The sequence below is a fragment of the Gymnodraco acuticeps genome, unplaced genomic scaffold (genome assembly GCF_902827175.1).
Source record: "Gymnodraco acuticeps unplaced genomic scaffold, fGymAcu1.1, whole genome shotgun sequence".
Taxonomy (NCBI): domain Eukaryota; kingdom Metazoa; phylum Chordata; class Actinopteri; order Perciformes; family Bathydraconidae; genus Gymnodraco; species Gymnodraco acuticeps.
Window position 1 is genome coordinate 3,212,225 of NW_022990047.1, and position 19,158 is coordinate 3,231,382.

Consider the following 19,158-nt stretch of genomic DNA (forward strand, 5'->3'; position numbering starts at 1 on the left):
GACAGACAGACAGACAGACAGACAGACAGACAGACACGCAGACAGACAGACACGCAGACAGACAGACACGCAGACACACAGACAGGCAGACACACAGACACACAGACAGACAGACACACAGACACACAGACACACAGACACACAGACACACAGACACACAGACACACAGAGAGACGCTGAGCTGCAGCGATCAGCTGATACGGAGCATAGAGAAAGAGAGCTGCGGTGCTCGGCCTCGCCTCCTGTCCTCACAACTCTTATTAATCCCGGTCCCGGACAATTGTTATTTGTTCCTACTCTGAACCGAGTTTTGCTTCCCAACCCTGCCACTGTGCTACACTTCCCGCCCCGTCTAACTGTACAGAAAGCGGCGAGATGCATTTCCTTAGGAATCGACAAGCAGAACCGAAACTAACACTTCTAAACGAACAATGGCGGACACGTACAATTTGCCAATGAGTTCTGCCTTTTGTAAACTGAATGTATCAATAATTTGTCAATAAACGTCACTTGTCCACCGGACAAGTCAATTGACAGATCTACTTGTCCGATATTGTAAATAACACATCCCGGACGGTGGGACGTGTACTTTTTCGCACACTGTACATGGTGCTACAGTTTCTTACCATGATTTGTTAAACCTTTTTACTCCAACTTAAGCATGTTGCATATACATCGCTCAACTTAAGGAACATTCCTAAAAGAAACCCTTCAACATTTTGAGTCTGATTCTCTCTAATCTGTGCGGTATATAGCTTTAAGGGTGTAGCAAGACATGTATACTCATTTGTATTCCCCCCCTTTTCCAGGGTTTCTATGATGTACTCCGTCGCAACTCTCAACTTGCCAGCTCCATCATGCAGACCCTCTTCTCGCAGGTACGCTTGTGTGTGTTTAGTGCATACTGGGTTAGGTGTTATTGTAAAGTTATCTACAACACAGACAGCTGTATCTCATGTCTTTGTTTCCTCAGCTGAAGCGGTACTACGAGCCTGAGCAGGACCTCCTTCCCCCGGTGAAACTGGAACCATGCATCACAGCGCTCGGAGACCAGGTTTTCCTCCAGGAGCCGCTGGTACTTTGTCTGCATTGAAGCATTTTTATGGCTCCGTTCTTTGCTGTGTTAATGTCTCTGATAAATAGTATTTGTTCCCTTTCAGGCCCATCTGTTGAGCTGTACTGTTCACTGCCTGCTCTGGCTGCAGAACATGCGACGATCTGCACACCCAATTGCAAACGACAGTGATGACGAGGATGAGGAGAAAGAGGAGGAGGGATGCCAGTCTGAACTAGAGACCATCCTAGAGAGCATGACGAGACGCATGATCAAGAGTGAACTGGAGGACTTTGAACTGGTATTAATTCAAGATAGAAATACAGTATTTACACTAAACTAAATTGTATGGCTTTCAAAGGTTTGGCTCAACTTTACCATTATCGACGTAGCGTCCCCATGATAGACATCAATTTGTTTAAATTGATTTGTCTTTCAGCGACCTGTACAAGCCTGTACGTCAATACGGTTAATAAAGAAACAAAAATATGGGGAAGCTTATGACATGTACAAGCATAAAGCAAATAAAAAATCTCTTCCCAGGAACGTATTGATGAACATTTATTTTAATTTGATTGTATATCAGTTGTATTTTATTGCCTCCCTTCCAGCTTCCAGGCTTTCCCACAATGACATAATGTACTGTGTGTGTGTTTGTGTTGATCAGGACAAGTCAGCTGAGTTCTCCATTGGATCCAGTGTTGGTGTGAGGAATAGTATCTACGCTGTGCTGGTCATGGGAGTCTATGAGATCCTTATGGAGTTCACCTTCATCAAAGCCAACTACAGGTAGCCCCTGGTTATTTTCTCAGGACGCTGCATAGCATAAAGTTGTTAAAGTGGTGAGTTTGTTGTTTATTTGTGTGCTTGCCTCTGTGTTTCAGTAAAAACCGCTTTGAGGAGCTCATGGAGCTTTTCAACCGCTACCACAAACTGTCTGAGATCCTGAAGGAGAAATCAGGAAAGGGTCGGGTGCCTTCAAACAAAACCCCCCGCAGTTTACTCTCTCTGGGCTTCATATCTACTCTCCTTACTGTGCTCTTCAGGTACATGCGGTTTGATTATCTGTCATTCAATCAAATCACAATTTATGAAATGATGTATAGACCTAAAAAAAAATAGCTTTTTATAAATACTGTGACAATGAGGACATTTACTTCTTTCTTTATTCCTTTCCTAGATAATATGCTTAAAATGTATTGAATTGCACTTTGTATAGCATTTATTGAAACCACAGTTAGCTCTTAATGAACTTCTCAGGTAGAAATGCTTTGTAAACCCATCAACTGTTTCCCACTCCATAGTAGGATTTACAACACATTTCAAGAACAAAATACCACTGGATTGTTTGATGAAATTCTTAAAGTCGCATGAATATTACAAAAATATATTTGTATTTTCAGAGACAGTACTCAGAGCAGAGAGGAGGCTCTGTCAGTTCTTCGCCTAAATGGAGAGTTTGTGCGTTATGCGTTGAACGTAGCAGTTCAGAAGATCCAGCAGCTGGAGGAGAGCGGACACACAGACGGGCCGGACGGACAGAACACAGACAGAACGTTCCGCTTCCTCTGTGACATGACAAGGTCCGGCTCCTTGGCCTTAATCACAGCTCTAGTTACTCCATGTGAATGTCTGTTTTTTGAGAGGTCTGTCCTTGCATTATCCAGTGTGCTGATGTGGCGCTACACCAACATCCCCAGCGCGGTGGAGGACGGGGGGAAGAAGGAGAAGCGCTCCAGCCTGTCTCTGCTGTGTCTGGAGGGTCTGCTCAGGATCTTCACCACCTGCCAGCAGCGCTTTCCAGACAGGATGGTCCAGCTCCTCTCCACCATGGGTGAGACAAGCACAGAAGCAATGAATTCAACACTGATTATTGTTCAGAAAGTCATCACATGTTCTGTTCTGCAGACGTCGCAGAGGATGACTCTGAGCCAGATGATGGCAACGCCACTGAGATGAACTTCTTCTACATCCGACAGTTTCAGGTGCATCCAAACGGAATGGATTTGGTTATTCTCTACATATTTTAAAAGTTACAAACATGTATTTTAGGATTAAACAGCTAAAGGTCTTGCGTATCCATCGCTTCTTTTAATTGATTAAATGAAACTTCGCTTCATATATATCTTAACTGATTTTACTGAAGGCATGTCAGGCTAAACATCATTTTCAATGTTATACGAGGAGTTAGGTTTGCCTGAGATGTTTCTATGTTTGAAATGCAGTGCACTGTTCATGTAGTCTAAATTATGAACCATCCAGATCTCTCAGGTCTTCAGGGACTGGTCAGCTTTCTGTCCCCAGAGTCAGAACTAAACATGGTAAAGCAGCGTTCAGTTATTATGCTCCAAATATCTGGAACAAACTCCCAGAAACCTGCAGGTCCGCTGCAACTCTGACTACTTTTAAATCCAGGCTGAAGACTTTTCTTTTTGTCGCTTTTAATTGAACTATTCATATCTTAAACTGCACTGTAACTTTTATCCATGTATTTTTTCTTTTAATGTTTATTTTATTAGCTTTTCTTTTTAATGACTGATTTTAAATGCCATTTTCTTAATGTCTTTCATTTTTTGTAAAGCACTTTGAATTGCCTTGTGTTGAAAAGTGCTATATAAATAAACTTGCCGTGCCTTGCCTAGTCTGAAATCCAATGTTCTCTTCCTGTCAACAGAGGGCGCTGTTCACTCAGCTAAGTGGAGGAGAGGAAGAATTTAACAGCAAGGAGGCTCAGCTGCTGGTCAGCATCCTGACTGTGCTCTCCCGCCAGCTGAAGCCCGCCTCCCAACAGGTAGGGGAACCTCTGAAGAGCACTTCATACGAACACCTCTCTAGCACCTTCTCCCCGCCCTAACACACGTTTACATCTGCAGTTTGTACAGATGATTACGTGGACTGTAAAGATCTGCAAGGAGACCAGTTTTGGTAAGTGGGGGTGGGTTAATGAATCTTTGCGTACATGCACAGTAAGGGGGGTTCTTCTGAGATCTGTTTCTCTCTTCTAGAGGATTCTGCTTTCTCCAAGGGTCTGCTGTCTCTTCTGTTCAGCCTGCATGTTCTCTACAAGAGTCCTGTGAGCCTGCTGCTGGAGCTCTGCCAAGACATCCACAGCCAGCTGGGGGACATCGATCAGGTACACACACACACACACACACACACACACACACACACACACACACACACACACACACACACACACACACACACACACACACACACACACACACACACACACACACACACACACACACACACACACCTTTCAAAACAATCGCAAGGCCCAGGGTAGCATCAGTGCGTATACTTGAAGAAAAATGATTAAAAGGGATTTTGCTTAAGTCATGTATACAAATGATGCCCAATTATGGCATGATATTATGTTAGAGCAAACTTACAATAGAGTGAAATGTCTTAGTTGTACAGTTAAGAACAAAAATCCTTTCTCTGGCTCTCAAGGCTTGCATATTTAGAAACAGCCAGAAAGACGATGTTCTCAAAAATCAAATCATGATACAATTCAAATGTTGCAGTTGCCTCTTTCCTACTACCTGGGTCAACATGTCGCTTTTTGTCCTGCCTTGTTTCTCTGTGCGTTCAGGATGTAGAAGTGGAAAAGCAGTCTCACTTTGCCATAGTCAACATGAAGACTGCGTCCACAGCCACAGTGAGTGTTTTTACTAATCAACCAGAAGCTCCTGCGACATCAGTATCTCAGAACGTGTTTGCTCAGCATCTTCATCACTGGAATCTCTCTTCCCAGCTGCTGGTCCTGTCTCAGGTTGACCGAGTGCTTGATGAAGTGGACTGGCTGATTGCCAAAAAGAAAAGTCAGGCGCCCTCTGACACACCGGGTCCTGGTAAGTAAGCTTTTTCGCACAAATTCAGTCGGATTAATGGTGAGAGTTGGGAGAGGACAGGCGTCTCTGTCAGGGAGTGGCACTGAAACTTGTGATGTCCCTGATGTGTAGGGGGGGCCACCCAGACTGCGGGCCAGCAGGATCCCATAGAGAAAGCGGTCACGCTGCAGCTCGGGACCCTTCTGACGGCGCTAAACGAGCTGGTGCAGACCGCCCTGCTGCCTGGCTCATGTACCATCACCCTGCTGAGAGACCTGAGCCGCACCTACACCACCCTCACCACGCTCGTCAAATACGTGCGTTAACTGTGTCCACTCTTTGACCTCAGTATTAATGTAGAGTTTGTTGAGTGTGACTTTGAATTTGTCCCAATGTGTTGCTTTAGTACATCCAGGTGTGTGCCAGTCAGCCCGGGGGAGCACTGCCGGCACGCCTCGAGAAGCTGGTGAGTCAGAGGTTTTGTTTATAGTGTTAACGTTATTACTTCAGGTGTCACGGTAATAAAGTGTTCTCTGTGCAGGTGAAACTGTCGGGCTCCCACCTCACGCCACAGTGCTACTCCTTCATCACTTACGCACAGGTACACTTCAGACGGGTCCCTGGCAAAGATCCAGGTTTTCAGGCTCATCGTCACTTCCGTTATTCTGAACTGTTTGAGGTTATTTACAGCAACAGGAAGAGCTGATGTGTTTTGTTTTTAGAGTGGAGAAATGAGCGTTGGAGGGGCAGATGACAAGAAGAAAAAGAAAAGAAATGAAGTGAACACTGCTGCCTCTGTAAGGACATTCAACTCGTAACATTTAGTTCCTGATTTATGTGACTTGATAAGAAAAGCAATACATTCACAATCTAACAGTTTCTTTATTGTATCAAAAACAATATATAGATACAATGAACAACTTAAAACAAACTTCAATTCCTTTTTTTCTCCCTCGGCAGGCAAAACTTCTGCGTGAAACAAAAGCCATTCCTAACGTAATCTTCAGTATTGAACAGTACGAGAAATTCCTCATCACACTTTCAAAAAAATCAAAGGTATGTGAGCTGAAATATGCAGCTCCCTGTAAAACAGATCAATGGCTCCTTGAACACTGTTAGTGTGTTGCTACAGGTTAGGCCACTCATGTACAGTGTTTCATCAGCAGCTGTGTATTTCTCTGTTCAGGTCAATCTGATGCAGTACATGAAGTTGAGCACCTCGAGAGATTTCCGCATCAACGCTGCTTCTCTGGACGCAGCTCTGCAGGAGCAGGACGGCAGTCAGGAGGTCAGTGCACTCTGCAGCTACAACAGGGTCTGTCATCCTTACACATTCACACTAATGGTTTCACTCTTCATCCATCTCTTGTAGGCCAACGAGTCACAGGAAGCAGAGGACAAGGAGGAGCCCAAAAAGAAGAAGAGGAAACAGTGAGCTAAGAATCAGCCTCACTGATGTGGAACTTGCGCAGCTGCTGAATGGCTTTAAGTCGTGTGTTTGAGCTGTTCTGACTAACAGGCTTCTCCCACACAGTGCTATCTCCCTCTGTCCAGAGAGCCTCTAGTGATGTCCAGTATTTGGTAGATGTCCAAGGCCTCACCTGTGAAAAGTTTGCACACTTGTATTAACACTCTGGTTATGTTCCTATAGTTAATTTTATATTCAAGAGATGTTTTTTCTAAACCATAGGTACATGTGAATTGTTACTGTCACTTTAAGTAATCAGTTGCCATTATATACAAAGAACAGTTGTGTGTGTATATATACCACATAGCATTCCCTAAGATGCCCCCACTTGCCTGAACAAAGGAAGTGGATACATGGTGTCCAATGCACATAAATGCATCCCGGAGAGAAACCTAGCTTTGTTTCTAGTGCTCTTGTTTTCTTTGTTATTCTGTTCACTTAAACAGTTGTTTATATTGTATCTTGCATGGCATTTTACCAAGCCAAAAATGTTGATGTATTTAATGTTATCTGCACAAATTTGTCAAGAAAATTCACAACTCAATTTGTATGTATGACTTTGTAAAAGCAGTGCAAATAAACTGAAAGGATACTGAAAAGGTAAAATGGCATTTTAATAGTTGTTATTTTGGACTAATTCAATAGGCAAAACTTTTTTTTAAAGATGTTATAGATTATTTGATATTTAATGTGCTGTTAAAAGGTGCACGTGATTCGATTGTTAATTAACCCTTTAGTTTTCTTATGCATATTGTTTGTATGCACACATTGGTATAAATGTAGTAAAGGCAGATGATGGTGTGCAGAACTCACCAGGCGCTAGGCCGTATCTTCTCTCAACACCTGTGGGGTTGGAGGGGGTCACACAGTCCATGTTGACCTCCTTCCTCAGACACTGGTCAATGTCGACGGCACTGAAGAAAGCTACTGACTGGGGAAGGTCCTTCATGTCTAACGCATGGGCGAACACGCTCCTGCAGGAGACACAAGCACACACTCAGAAAAGCTACCATGTGAACTGCCTTTTCTATATTGGATATATTCTAACAGGAGGATGAACACCCAGCTGGGAGCAGACCTTGTGAGCAGGTTTGTGATCTGTAGAGCCAGCGCTGCTCGGTGGCGGTCTTCGCTGCAGACCAGGTACCGCACCTCGTCGTGGATGCTTATGCAGAAACGTCCATCGATGTCGTGCTCCTCCAGGAGCCACTTCATGGCCACCAGCATCAGGTGGAGGTAGTCCACCGCTGAGCTCTGCACCACCCAGTTCACTCTGCTGGTGATGAACTGACAAAGCAAATGTGAAAAAATCTTACTTTAAAAAGGTATATTTTGTTATTCAGATTGTCAATTAGCAGTAGTTATGTTCCTCATCCAGTTAGGGAAAGATACAGGCATTTCTATGCTTTTTTTTTAATACAGTTAATGACTTAAAGATACTTGGCTTTTGACAGTAAGAAGGCAATACATATATTTCATTACAAATCTCAGAAGTTCCACATGAAAAAAGGGGTTTGCCTGCTCACGCTAGTTAAATATCACCATGTGAATTAGATTTATGTTAAAATGTTATCTTTGCCGCTGCCCCACCTCATTCTTCACTGCCTCGGGCTCCAGGGCTCTGCTGATCCTGCAGCCTAGAACCGGAGTGGCTGGCTGGGCTGAATGAGCGATCCTCTCCAGCTCGTTGAACATACTCGACTCCGTACCTCCCGCCCACAGGCGTTTCTCCACCATATTCCAGCTCTTCCGCCGAGAGCTGAGGGGTATGAGGAACACAGAAAAAGCAGAGGAATATGGAGAAACAGAGCACTTGGGAGAACATGGAGCAGAACATTTTGAGACAGTGAAAAGGCTCCTGACAAGTGTTAGTGTGATGTTTAACTTGCTCCCTTACGACTGTGAGGCCAGTCTAGTGATCCTTCTTAACTCCTGCAGGGTGACACTGTCATCTTCCTCCCTCTCCACCTCTATATCCAGTTCATTGACCAGCCACTCACCCTCCTCGGACAATTGGTACCTGACAAAACATCAACACAAACATGAAGCACTAGTGCTCAATTTCATCGCACAAACGTACTAAGAATACAACTTTTACCACAATACAAACTATTGTTGAGCGTACCTGCGTATGCCCTTTGTCAAGGCGTACATCTGCATGGCCTTACTGGCAGCTTCTGTCTGATCGAGCCGGTGATTGAACTGCATCAGCAGCCTCTCAGCAAAGGGTTGTCCCGCTCCGTAAATGCGTCCGTAGTTGAACACCTTGGCGTGCTCTCGGCTGATGCCCACAGTGTCTGCAGTGCGGCTGTGCAGGTCGGTGCCCTGACTCTTCTTCCCCTGCAGGGTCATCCAGCCGAACGCTGTGCAGCCTGAACCCAGAGAGACACAAGATAAACACATTCTGTCTGTTGAAACTATTACAGATTATACAGATAACAGATTTTCGCAATCCTTAATATGTTGTTAACAGTTCCCCCCCAAATCCCAAATACATATTGTTCCTTTTACCTGTATGTTTACGGTGTGAGTTATCTAGTGATTGAGATAGGGGCTGTCTGGACTTCTCTGCCTTCTCCCTTATAATCAAACCACCAAAAAACATTTAAAATGTCTCCTTCCAGAAATCCTGACTAAAGATAATCCACAAACCGTGTTTAGAGCAGTTTCATGTAGGAACTAATATCTTTCTTCCAAACTAAACCCCCCAGCCGTATTACCATCTGCAAAGCCTGCGAGTCCGTACCAAAACAATCTAGATTATTTAATATCACTACAGGTTACAGAACAAAATATAGAAAGAACTTCAAAAGACTTCAATAGGACAAATCTCACCGTGCATGCCAGCAAAGTGAGCCTCTCCGAGCACAGCAGCGATCCACAACTCTTGAGAATCTACATCTGCTCCCACCAGGTGATATCCAGGGGGCACCTGCACCATGGCCTTCAGCTCACTGCCCACCCGGTCCCGCTGTGGACACGAAATAAACTGTTAATAAGGAACATTTCTCTTCTGGCTGGTAACTGCACCTCAGTTCTTGTGATATCGGCTTTGACTCTTACCCGTGCGTTACTGGCTGTCAGCCATGTTGGCTCCACGGCTCTGCGTGTGACGGTTCCAGCGGTGACGACCTGAGGTAATATGGCCCCATACTGGCCCTCTTCATCAAACTCTTTGTGTCTTTAGGAGACAGGGAGGTAGTTATAATGAGCAATGACTATTATCCACAATAAGGCGGATTAATAAAGAAGATAGATATATATATGCAAGACAAACCTGCTGACAGTACGAGGGAGCTCCCCCTTTCGCAGCCACAGCACCATCTGAGAACTACAAAGACGGTGAAATCATATATTGGCCATCTTTACAACTACAAGATGATTCACTTTATGGTGGAAATTGATAGGTACCTAATGCGTTTATGGGCATTCCTCCAGAAGGACATCATTTTGTTAATCTCCAGAGCTCGTGTAGCGTTGGTTCCACCATGTCCGGCCCTGAGGGTCCCATCCTCCATCTTGGACAGGAAGTCTTTTGAAAAGGGACTGCCAACATTGTTGTGATTTCCATCCTGAAACACATAATTAGTCAGACGATTAAAATAATTCAGTGAAGGGACAATGCGTTGAGCTAGGTTTTCAGGAAGAACAGTGAAACTCTACCTTATGAGGTAATTTGAAAAACCAGCACCCTGGAATATCAACATCGCTGTAGGGACCGTTTCCATGGTGATAATGGCAGTGGCTCTCCTCTGGGACGTTATGTGGATCTTGAAACTGTTGTTGATACAGAATCGAAATGGTGTCATACAAATAATCCCAGATGATGATGTATCATTTCATCACTGCGAGACAAAACATGTGAAGAATAGAAAGAAATACAAGCTGCATGTTAGACCAGATAGTGCCGTTCAATGTCATCAAGGCTATAAATGGAATGGAAATATAGAAATAAAGTACAACAATGTATTAAAAGTGCTCTTGATACAAAGTCAAAAAAAGCCATGACCATTTCACTCACCTTGTTTGTCTTCTTCTCCCCATTTTTCATCATTCTGACTCCATTTTTTTCTGTCAGACTCTCCAAGGAGCCAAACTCCTCCACCTTAAAATTAGGTAAAGAAAAACACCTATGCCATCATGTACATTAAACATTACAGAGACCCTGGGCCTGATTGATCATTGATAATGAAGTAGCATTGATACAAAACTAACACCAAGTCGATATAATACACATTTCAGAGCCAAACCACTTGATCCCGTCATTTACATAATTTAAAGGGGACCTATCATGCAAAATGCACTTTTGTACGTCTTTTATACATGAATATGTGTCCCCAGTGTGTCAGGGAACTCACCAAGTGTCAGAAAACACAACCCTCTCTCTTTTCCTCCATACTCAAATCTCTAAAAACGGGGCTACAACGGAGCTGATTATTATTTGAATTTTTCTGACGTCAGCAAAGGGGTGCTCCGCCTATATGGGCAACTCTCCACCTATCAGGGGAATGAGAGACCGCTCGAAAGCGCTGGAAACGCTGTAGTACATATGCCAGGCCTGTAAGTGGCGCTGTAGTCTGCCACAAAAGCAGAATCAGCCCTTGCAAAACAGGGCTGGAAAAGAGCAAATAGAGCGAAATGAGGCATGGCTAAAATGCATGATCTGTTTGGTATTTTGAAAAAAAAAATGTTTTATATAGGTATGGCCCTACAATATATGTTTCAAATATAGCATGATAGGTCCACTTTAAAGAAAGTAATTGAAAGTCATGCAGCATTGGTAACTAGATGTTATGGTTGCTCTAATTTATAACAATGTATGTACAGGCATTTTAATGATTATGATTTTAAAGTTATACAACATTTCTCTTTATATGATTTCTAAACAGTGTAATTTTGGATATTTATGAAAAAGACAGCCTTTTGTCTATACAAGAATGAAGTAATTGTAATATGAGTGTTTGCACCTTGGCCCACATGGTGCTGTCCGTCCACACGAGGTCCTCTGAAGGGTGGCAGTCCTGATACTCAGGCCGTGCTTTGCTGATCTGCTCACAATACTCTCTGTAAACACTCTCAATAGCTCTGAAAGACAAAACAAAGCTTGAATAAACACACATGCTAACCATATGTAAAAACTCAATATTAACTAACTCTTGTCTTGATGATGTAAGCACAGAGTAAGGTACCTGTGAGGGCACACAGGCCCTTCCCCCTCCCCCTCCTCCTCTTCCTCCTCCTCCTCCTCCTCCTCCTCCTCCTCCTCCTCCTCCTCCTCCTCCTCCTCTGACACCAGGTTATCCCTGCGTCCAGGCACCAGGTAGCCCCAGCCATGTTTGTCTGTGTAGTGCAGGGGGAAGCCATCCCAGGTCAGACCCATCAGCTTAGGAGTGACTCTCATCTGTAGACTGATGAGGTTGGCTCCCGGGGACCAGCTGTCCTCCGCAGACATCTTCTCACACAGCTTACGGTACCAGCTGCAGGACACAGTAAGTACCATGTCGGATGAAAGATATTAATTATTTGATGGCTCTGGGTGCTCGTGAGTGACCTTACCCTGGATGTCCAGGCAGATGCTGTCTTCTCTTAGGAAGTCGACTCAATGTGTCTTTCAGCTTCTCCACAGCCAGCCTGCTGGGGCAAGGGCCTTCCGTCTCCTCTTCAGAGGGTGGGCCTGGGTCTAATATCACAAATTAATTATCTGCTCTGTTATTTTTAACCTGGAATTGTTGTTATAGTATTTTAAATCCTACTTAAACAGGATCAATGCTTTTACCTTCTTCCGAGTCTGGAAGTGGAGTACCAACTTTTGTTTCTGCTTCCTTTTTGGACTTTTTATTTTTGCTGACTGGTACTTTCTTCACCTTGAACTCCTGTACATCCCACTCAAGATCCCAGAGCCAGGGGTCTTCTTTATATCTAAAACATATATATATATATATACATTTACAGACAATGTGGCTGTTTTAATACAAAGCATTTTCACTTTATCACACACTTAAAGCCAACATTTTAGAAATTGCTATAGTCATAAAACCTGGTAGATGCTCTTCTCACCTGTCATCCTGCAGCAGCTGGCAGGCATCATCCGCTAAAGTCATCAGAGATTTCTTCATCTCTCTCTGTAGCTCTTCGTAAATGTCCTGAGAATCTTCCAGGTAACGCCCCCAGTTTTGATTGACAGGGAGGTAGCTCACACCCATCTCCAGCATCCCTGCGAACGTCACTGGATGAGGGCACCTTAAAAAAGAGATTGCAGTATTATGCAGAATCGCAGACACAAATATACAAATCTATATAATAGTGAGTAGAAAACGTTTGCTTGTTGGGATTGACTTACCTCTCCATAAAGAGGGGAAGCTGTTCTGTGAAGACATGATGTGTGGCGTCGACGTCCATGGCACAGTACTGCATTAACTCCTGTAGAGGTCAGCAAACCCACATGTATCCGTCTGTTCTTCATGATGCATGCAAATCGTTTCTAGGACTTACTGAAACATTTTGCCTTTGATAGGACATCTGACATAGGATTCATCGCGAACATCTTACCTGGAAGTTGTTCCTGACATCCGCCATGCTTCCCTTCACAAATATCTCTCTGGCCTCTTTCTTCAGTGGTGGTCCTCCCACATACAGAGCATGGACATCAGCCAGGTTGTTAATGCTGCTAATATTAACCCAGTCCCAGGAGCCGATCTGTTACAAATTACATGTCTCAGTGAGTTCTACTAATGACAAAATCCTAGAGATTGCAGGTTTTAGCTTAGATATGATGGCACTAACCGCTGGACCTTCCCGTTTCTGTCCAGCTTTTTTAAAGTGTTCCTTGACCTCCTGAAGACCCCTCCTTTTACCCATCTTATTGGCCATCCACAGTGTGCGCTGAAACCCTGTCAGCCCAGAGATGGCCATGTGAAGGCTCATGGTATCCATGAAGCGCACCTTAGAACCCTTTAAGGAAGAAAACACTTTTATGTCATAAACATACTAATGTAACTCATACAACAAGTATCATACAATTGTACAATAGAGATTCATATTGGAGAAGGAAGGGGACAGAGGGTTAGAAAGGTCAGTTGGTAAAGAGTCGAAGATGTAACAATAACAAAAAAACACTGTCTGAATACTGACCTTTAGTAAGTATTGCTCCTTAATGAATGTTCTGTCAAAACTGACATTATGGCCTACTATGAGCCTCTCCTTCCACTGACCCCCTGGTGGGCGGGCAGAGTTGATCGATGTCTCCAAGGGGATGAGGTCAGCTAGCGTCAACTGGTTTGACCACGAGTACCGCTCTTCAATCAGACGCTTACTACACCAGGAGTACCTGGTAAGTGAGAAAATGTTTCCATTGCTGTAATTGCATTATTTTGTTATTACATAATCATAATATCAGTAGCATGAAATGGTCCTAAAATGACCATAACATTGTTAATCTCAATTGATTTCTGTGACAATGACGCAACCAGACTAGTGTTCAACAACACTAGTTATTGTGACAAGCCTTATAATGCCATTCATTGCTTTTTCTCCCCTTCACATGATCTTTACACTTCTTGTTGTTGCTCACCAGTTAGTGGGAGACATAGCAACAGCCATTGTGGGACACCTTCCCTCCGCCATGCACACCTCCACATCAAACACCAGTGCAGTCTCCTCTGGGAAATCAACCTTCTGACTCTCCCCATCTGGCCCATAGCGTGTCCAGCCGACCTCCCAGCTCCACTCCTGAGGCATGGCAGGGATCTCCGCCAGCTGCAGCTCGGTGGCCGCCTCAAGGTAGGGTAGACTTTGCTTCTGGGCCAAGATTCGAAAGTGCTCGTCAATATTGTTGCCATACATTTGGGGAAGCTTCAGCTCCACTTCAGGCAGCAGTGAAGTTTCCTTCCCCCACAGCTGATGTTTCTGCAGGTGCCTGATGCTGCGCTCCACTTCCTCCTCTCTGTACTCTGGTTCCTGCCCTCGGAAGATCTGGTCATGGAGGTTCTTTGACAGCATCTGAATGTTCAGGGGGTTCATGCGGTTCTCCGTGGACTCCTCGCCCTGAAGAGAATGAGGCTTGAAGGAGAAGAGGCAGCGTTGACATCTCCATTGTAGAGGGATGAGAGTCCTCTGCAGAGGAGAGCGCAACACATGCAGCATCACCTCATGAGAACTCACACTAGAGCTGCAAGACATAGAGACAACATCAAATCAAATCAAGTTTTATTTATATAGCACATTTATAAACGATTTTTGGTCGAGCCAAAGTGCTGTACATATAATAAAAATAGCCTACAGTAGAGACACTTTACAGCAAATACAACAGCACAGATTGTTCAGAATATCAGTATGAGAAAAAACATCAATGTTATGTTATGATACAACTTATCCCAGGTTTGTCTCACATGTAATGTAATGATAGCCACAAACTGGGAATAGATACAGCTATACTAAGGTACTAAATAGTAGCGATACCGATTTGAAAAAAAGATATTATTTGATCATGTATTGTGAGTGTACTATTGTACAAAGGCTGTAAATGTCTTGGTCAAACAACACGGTTACAGATATTTCACTCAAATTAAGCTAACTTCTAGTCATTTGCAATAGAGCCTGTTTAACCAGGTGTGTTGAATGCACATGCTTATCACACAACTGTTACATTAACGCTAGATATACGTGTACTGGAAACCTGGACTAAACGCTAGCTACTGTAGGATAGTTACACACGCAGAAACACAGACACTTTGCTTTTCTTATTTGGTTTAATCAACTGAAGTTAACCCCAACCCGCTAACCTATATTTAAAAGCATTAAACCCATGCCCCAAGGGTACTGGTGCTAGTTTTCTGAGCAGCCAAACAACATAAAAGCTGTTATATCCTGCACTAGCAAGTGTTTTAGCTAGACTATCGTGAAATAAAGAATAGCAAACTCACCCGATATGTGCTATGAGGTATAATGTTAAAGTTATCAACCATAATATGTTACAAAAGTTCCACAACACATGAGGTTGTAAACTAGCATGGTCCAACCAGAGCCGTGTAATAGAATTCGGTAGTATAACAAACGGAGCCTACCAGCGACCCCAAGCGGTCCGGATGACTGCATTGGTTTTACTATAACAAACAAATAATATGAATAACAGCATTGTTGGACGTGCAACAGTCTTGTACATGAATCGATTATTCACAACTCAACATTATCATAACTATCATCATGACATTTGTAATTATTTATATACAAATTGTAAACGGTTCCAATACGGACACAGCGTGGCCGCGTGGCCTAATGGATAAGGCGTCTGACTTCGAATCAGAAGATTGCAGGTTCGAGTCCTGCCGCGGTCGCATTTTTGTAATATTGTGATTAGGATGACTATGTTTCGTCACAGTGTTCCCTTCAGAAAAAACGCATACTGTTGACATAAAGCTGATTTAACTGCTACGCAATTGATACAATTGTGGTTGCAAATTCAGCGTATTATTGTATTTGATGTGGATGTAATAACTGAGGAGGCAGTGTGTTGGGGTCGGTCTTATTTCACTGTAACACCTGGCTTTATTCAAGCCCCAGCTAGCCTACGCTTTGCCCCAAAGGTACTTCGCTTTGAATTACACATCTATGACCATACATATTGGTATTTCCTGTCTAGCTCTAGATGTGTTGTGTTTGTCTGTATTGTATAAGATAGGATGATTTCATTCTGTTGTGTTTTGTCATTGCTTGTCAGAGGATGGCGGATGACACGGAGGATGTGGAGCTGGACTTTGCTGCTGACGAGCAGGAGAGGGCGCGGAGAAGCGCAGTCATAAGGTGCGCTGCAGGGGATGTTTACTATATGGCTGCATTCACTTATTTGTCTTGCACACAGTAGGCTACTGTTTACAATGTGTTAACTACATTTGACAATAAAGCTATCTAGTAGGCTACATTAGCCTGCTGTGTGGCACATTTGTTTTGTTAGCCTTTTACAATTTGATTCAAAGGCAACTGCAGTCTTAGTAAAAGGTCCATCTTTGCTGTAGGCTGCAAGACAAATTGTCTCTGCTAGCTTCAATTCTGTCATTGGCATGTGTATACAGGGTCTTCATCGTTTCTCATCCTGAACCTTCTTTTCAGACACCCCCTTGCCTCCTTTTTCCACCTGTTCTTCCGGGTGGTTGCCATTGTTGCCTATCTTCTCAGTGACTGGATCAGCGAGAACTTTGCATCTTGTTTTGTGCTAATCATCACTCTGCTCTCTTTTGACTTCTGGTCTGTTAAGGTGAGAGGATGTGCAGGTCAGCTGCTAATTCCCCTATTTTCCCTACCCCTTCCTTGCCCTCTTGTGCCCTTCAGTACTGTTTAATCCCCTGCTTTCACCTCTCTGGTTTTGATTCCTCACATTTGTCTTGTGTTTCAGAATGTGACTGGCAGGCTGCTGGTCGGCCTGCGCTGGTGGAATCAGATTGACGACGATGGAAAAAGCCTCTGGGTGTTTGAAGCCAAAAAAGTAAGATATTGTGTGCCATTTTGAATGCAGAAAAGCATTTAGGTTTTACACATTTGAACATTTCAATGTATGTGTGCAGGCCTCCCGCGACAATAACATAGGGACAGAAGCAGAGGCCAGGATATTTTGGCTGGGTCTCATCATCTGCCCTCTCATATGGATATGTTTCTTCTTCACCTCCCTGTTCTCCCTGAAGATTAAATGGCTGGTGAGACACAGGTTGCTTGTGTGCATGCCCTGCATAGAAGCACATCACATAATGCCCCTCTTTAAATGCATCATCGTCTGTCTTCCCCAGTCACTTGTGGTAGCTAGTATTTCTCTCCAAGCGGCCAATCTCTATGGTTACCTCCGCTGCAAGGCAGTGGGAGAGGATGGCCAGCATGCAGACTCTTTCACGGGGCAGCACCTCCTGCAGCGTGTGAGTGGCTGACTGCAACATTTAACATGAACATTTTCAACATCTCAAAGCTTTTTAAAAATGAACATAAACTCACTAATAATGTATCCTCTTCCAGCCAGACATCATCTTTGGAATACTGTGAAGATTACCTCGGCCCGTAAAGCCACTCTGTTGTGTTTGTGTGTGTTTAAATGTGTGTGTCTTTGAGTGTGTTAGCGAGTGGGAGAAAGAGATAGATAGATGAGAGTTGCCTCATCTCCAAAGTTCCCATTGCATACTTGAATGGCTGTGTGCCTTGTGCATGCCTTATGCAGCTGACTGTTCACTTCACCTGATGCCCATGGATCAGTCTGGCAATTATGTCAATAAAAGAAAGTGCATTTTAAAATACGTTCCTACTTTATTGTTGGTTGTTCACATAATTTGCAAAATGATTGCAAAGAAGTACAACATCATGTAATACAACTGCTCAGATTAATACTTATTATTCATACAGCATTTGAAATCATATAGGCTCAGTTAATTTAAACATTTTGTATTCAGTTAATAAAATGTACTTATAAGTATACATGTAATGTATTAATGCAGATTATACTATCTAACTCAAAAGTATTTTTAATTCCGAAAATAATCTGGTGGGGAAAATTGGCTGCTTTGTTGATCAAGACAACTTCAAAACCTCCAGAAATATTTCTGCTTAGTGGTCAAACCATTAACAAGAATAACTGTTAGCTAATGTATTGGAGCCTATCTCTAAACTGGAATGCTGTCTCATAAATAATCCGACCATATCAATTCTCTGAACCAATTAGCTCTTTTTGTCTCATTAAAATCAAATATTAGCGTAGCAGCGTTGTGCCGTAACTATTTGCAGCTATAAACCATGGAATTACTTGTATCCATTTTCATTTTTGTTTCACTGTGGTTTCTACACGTTTTAAACTTTTTTTTTGTCCTGACCGTCCAGATTTGGAGGGAAATGTTTATACTTGGCCGTGGCCCCAGAGACTATTAAATAGCGTGGCCCCGGTGATCTCAAGCCACATACTAGCTAGACCTCAAAGATCTTTTATTTGTCGAGAAAACTCAGCTGCCTGCCTCTAGCCGTTAGAACCCTGTGAGTTGCATAAAGGGCGGAAATGCATCTATTGAGCTGACTTTTCTAAACTTAAAAGAGCCTATTGTACTATATGCTATGTACAGAGTATTTTCCAGTGAATAATATATCGATCACAGGTAGCAACATTTGCATGCCTCTGTTACCAGATGTTTTTTTAATTGTATTATCATTACATTGGATTGAGCCTAAGTGGATACTTTGGAAGTTGCAAATCTTACTTTACCTGCATAACAAGGGAGATGGGCAACATTAGAACAATTACTTTGCTCATGTAAATCTGAATATATATTCAATCACTTTTCTGAGAAAATGTCAAGCAAGCTCAATATTGAACATGTGAACAAACTACAGAGGCACTATAAGACTTGAAAAATAATAAATAAACATGTGTAATATTTTAAATATATTCCTTATAGATAAGATAAGATAAGACTTTATTTATCCCGAAGGAAATTGTTGTGCCAGAGTAACACAAATACAATAAACACAGCAGCACAACAGCAAAACTACACTAAAAGTGCAGTAAAAAGAGCAATTACAGAAAACATGAAACATAGAAACAGATGGTCACACAATCAATGCAATTATTAGCAGTATTTAGTAGTGCAACAAATAAAACGTAGTGGCAGTTACGTAATTGCACGTTATCATAGCATATTATTAATAATACTAATATTATATAGTTATATAGCAGCGAGTGTATTACAATGATGGTAATTATATTTATATTGCACATGTTGGTGTGGAAGTTCTCAGTTCCCTTTACTTAAGGGTGAAGAGTTAAAGAGTTTGATGGCCAC

At 42.9% G+C, this 19,158-nt stretch overlaps 3 protein-coding genes and 1 non-coding gene across 5 annotated transcripts in view; 3 read left to right on the forward strand and 1 right to left on the reverse strand.

Moving 5' to 3' along the window:
- The window catches only part of fanci (FA complementation group I), a 13,299-nt gene extending 6,335 nt beyond the window's left edge, over positions 1-6,964 (forward strand). Inside the window, exons 19-38 of one of the 2 annotated variants that reach the window (XM_034215635.1) lie at positions 810-878; positions 974-1,075; positions 1,161-1,355; positions 1,722-1,843; positions 1,939-2,100; positions 2,458-2,637; positions 2,722-2,888; positions 2,963-3,039; positions 3,729-3,845; positions 3,928-3,979; positions 4,060-4,187; positions 4,653-4,718; positions 4,815-4,911; positions 5,023-5,207; positions 5,297-5,356; positions 5,432-5,491; positions 5,613-5,687; positions 5,851-5,946; positions 6,077-6,178; positions 6,263-6,964. In XM_034215635.1, coding sequence (XP_034071526.1) covers positions 810-878; positions 974-1,075; positions 1,161-1,355; positions 1,722-1,843; positions 1,939-2,100; positions 2,458-2,637; positions 2,722-2,888; positions 2,963-3,039; positions 3,729-3,845; positions 3,928-3,979; positions 4,060-4,187; positions 4,653-4,718; positions 4,815-4,911; positions 5,023-5,207; positions 5,297-5,356; positions 5,432-5,491; positions 5,613-5,687; positions 5,851-5,946; positions 6,077-6,178; positions 6,263-6,325 — 2,175 coding nt within the window. In that variant the 3' untranslated portion in view covers positions 6,326-6,964. Of the gene's footprint in view, positions 1-809; positions 879-973; positions 1,076-1,160; positions 1,356-1,721; positions 1,844-1,938; positions 2,101-2,457; positions 2,638-2,721; positions 2,889-2,962; positions 3,040-3,728; positions 3,846-3,927; positions 3,980-4,059; positions 4,188-4,652; positions 4,719-4,814; positions 4,912-5,022; positions 5,208-5,296; positions 5,357-5,431; positions 5,492-5,612; positions 5,688-5,850; positions 5,947-6,076 lie in introns of both variants that reach the window. The other variant, XM_034215634.1, reaches the window with a different exon arrangement.
- On the reverse strand, positions 5,753-15,380 carry polg (polymerase (DNA directed), gamma). The gene is made up of 23 exons (XM_034215636.1): positions 15,280-15,380; positions 13,929-14,525; positions 13,490-13,685; positions 13,142-13,309; positions 12,908-13,054; positions 12,699-12,778; positions 12,416-12,598; positions 12,135-12,277; positions 11,915-12,038; positions 11,548-11,835; positions 11,326-11,443; positions 10,380-10,463; positions 10,022-10,135; positions 9,770-9,930; positions 9,636-9,689; positions 9,422-9,539; positions 9,194-9,329; positions 8,484-8,730; positions 8,256-8,378; positions 7,949-8,117; positions 7,437-7,645; positions 7,172-7,332; positions 5,753-6,491 (listed from the first exon to the last, which is right to left on the reverse strand). Exons 2-23 carry the CDS (start codon positions 14,498-14,500, stop codon positions 6,427-6,429), a joined length of 3,660 nt encoding a protein of 1,219 aa, XP_034071527.1. The 5' UTR covers positions 14,501-14,525; positions 15,280-15,380; the 3' UTR covers positions 5,753-6,426.
- Positions 15,381-15,617: 237 nt separating this feature from the next.
- Positions 15,618-15,690, forward strand: trnar-ucg. Its single transcript has one exon. It is a non-coding gene; the product is annotated as a tRNA-Arg (tRNA).
- Positions 15,691-15,903: 213 nt separating this feature from the next.
- On the forward strand, positions 15,904-17,626 carry LOC117545713 (Golgi apparatus membrane protein TVP23 homolog A-like). The gene is made up of 7 exons (XM_034215637.1): positions 15,904-15,939; positions 16,074-16,156; positions 16,463-16,607; positions 16,746-16,835; positions 16,915-17,043; positions 17,134-17,256; positions 17,354-17,626. Exons 2-7 carry the CDS (start codon positions 16,077-16,079, stop codon positions 17,378-17,380), a joined length of 594 nt encoding a protein of 197 aa, XP_034071528.1. The 5' UTR covers positions 15,904-15,939; positions 16,074-16,076; the 3' UTR covers positions 17,381-17,626.
- Positions 17,627-19,158: the final 1,532 nt, after the last annotated feature.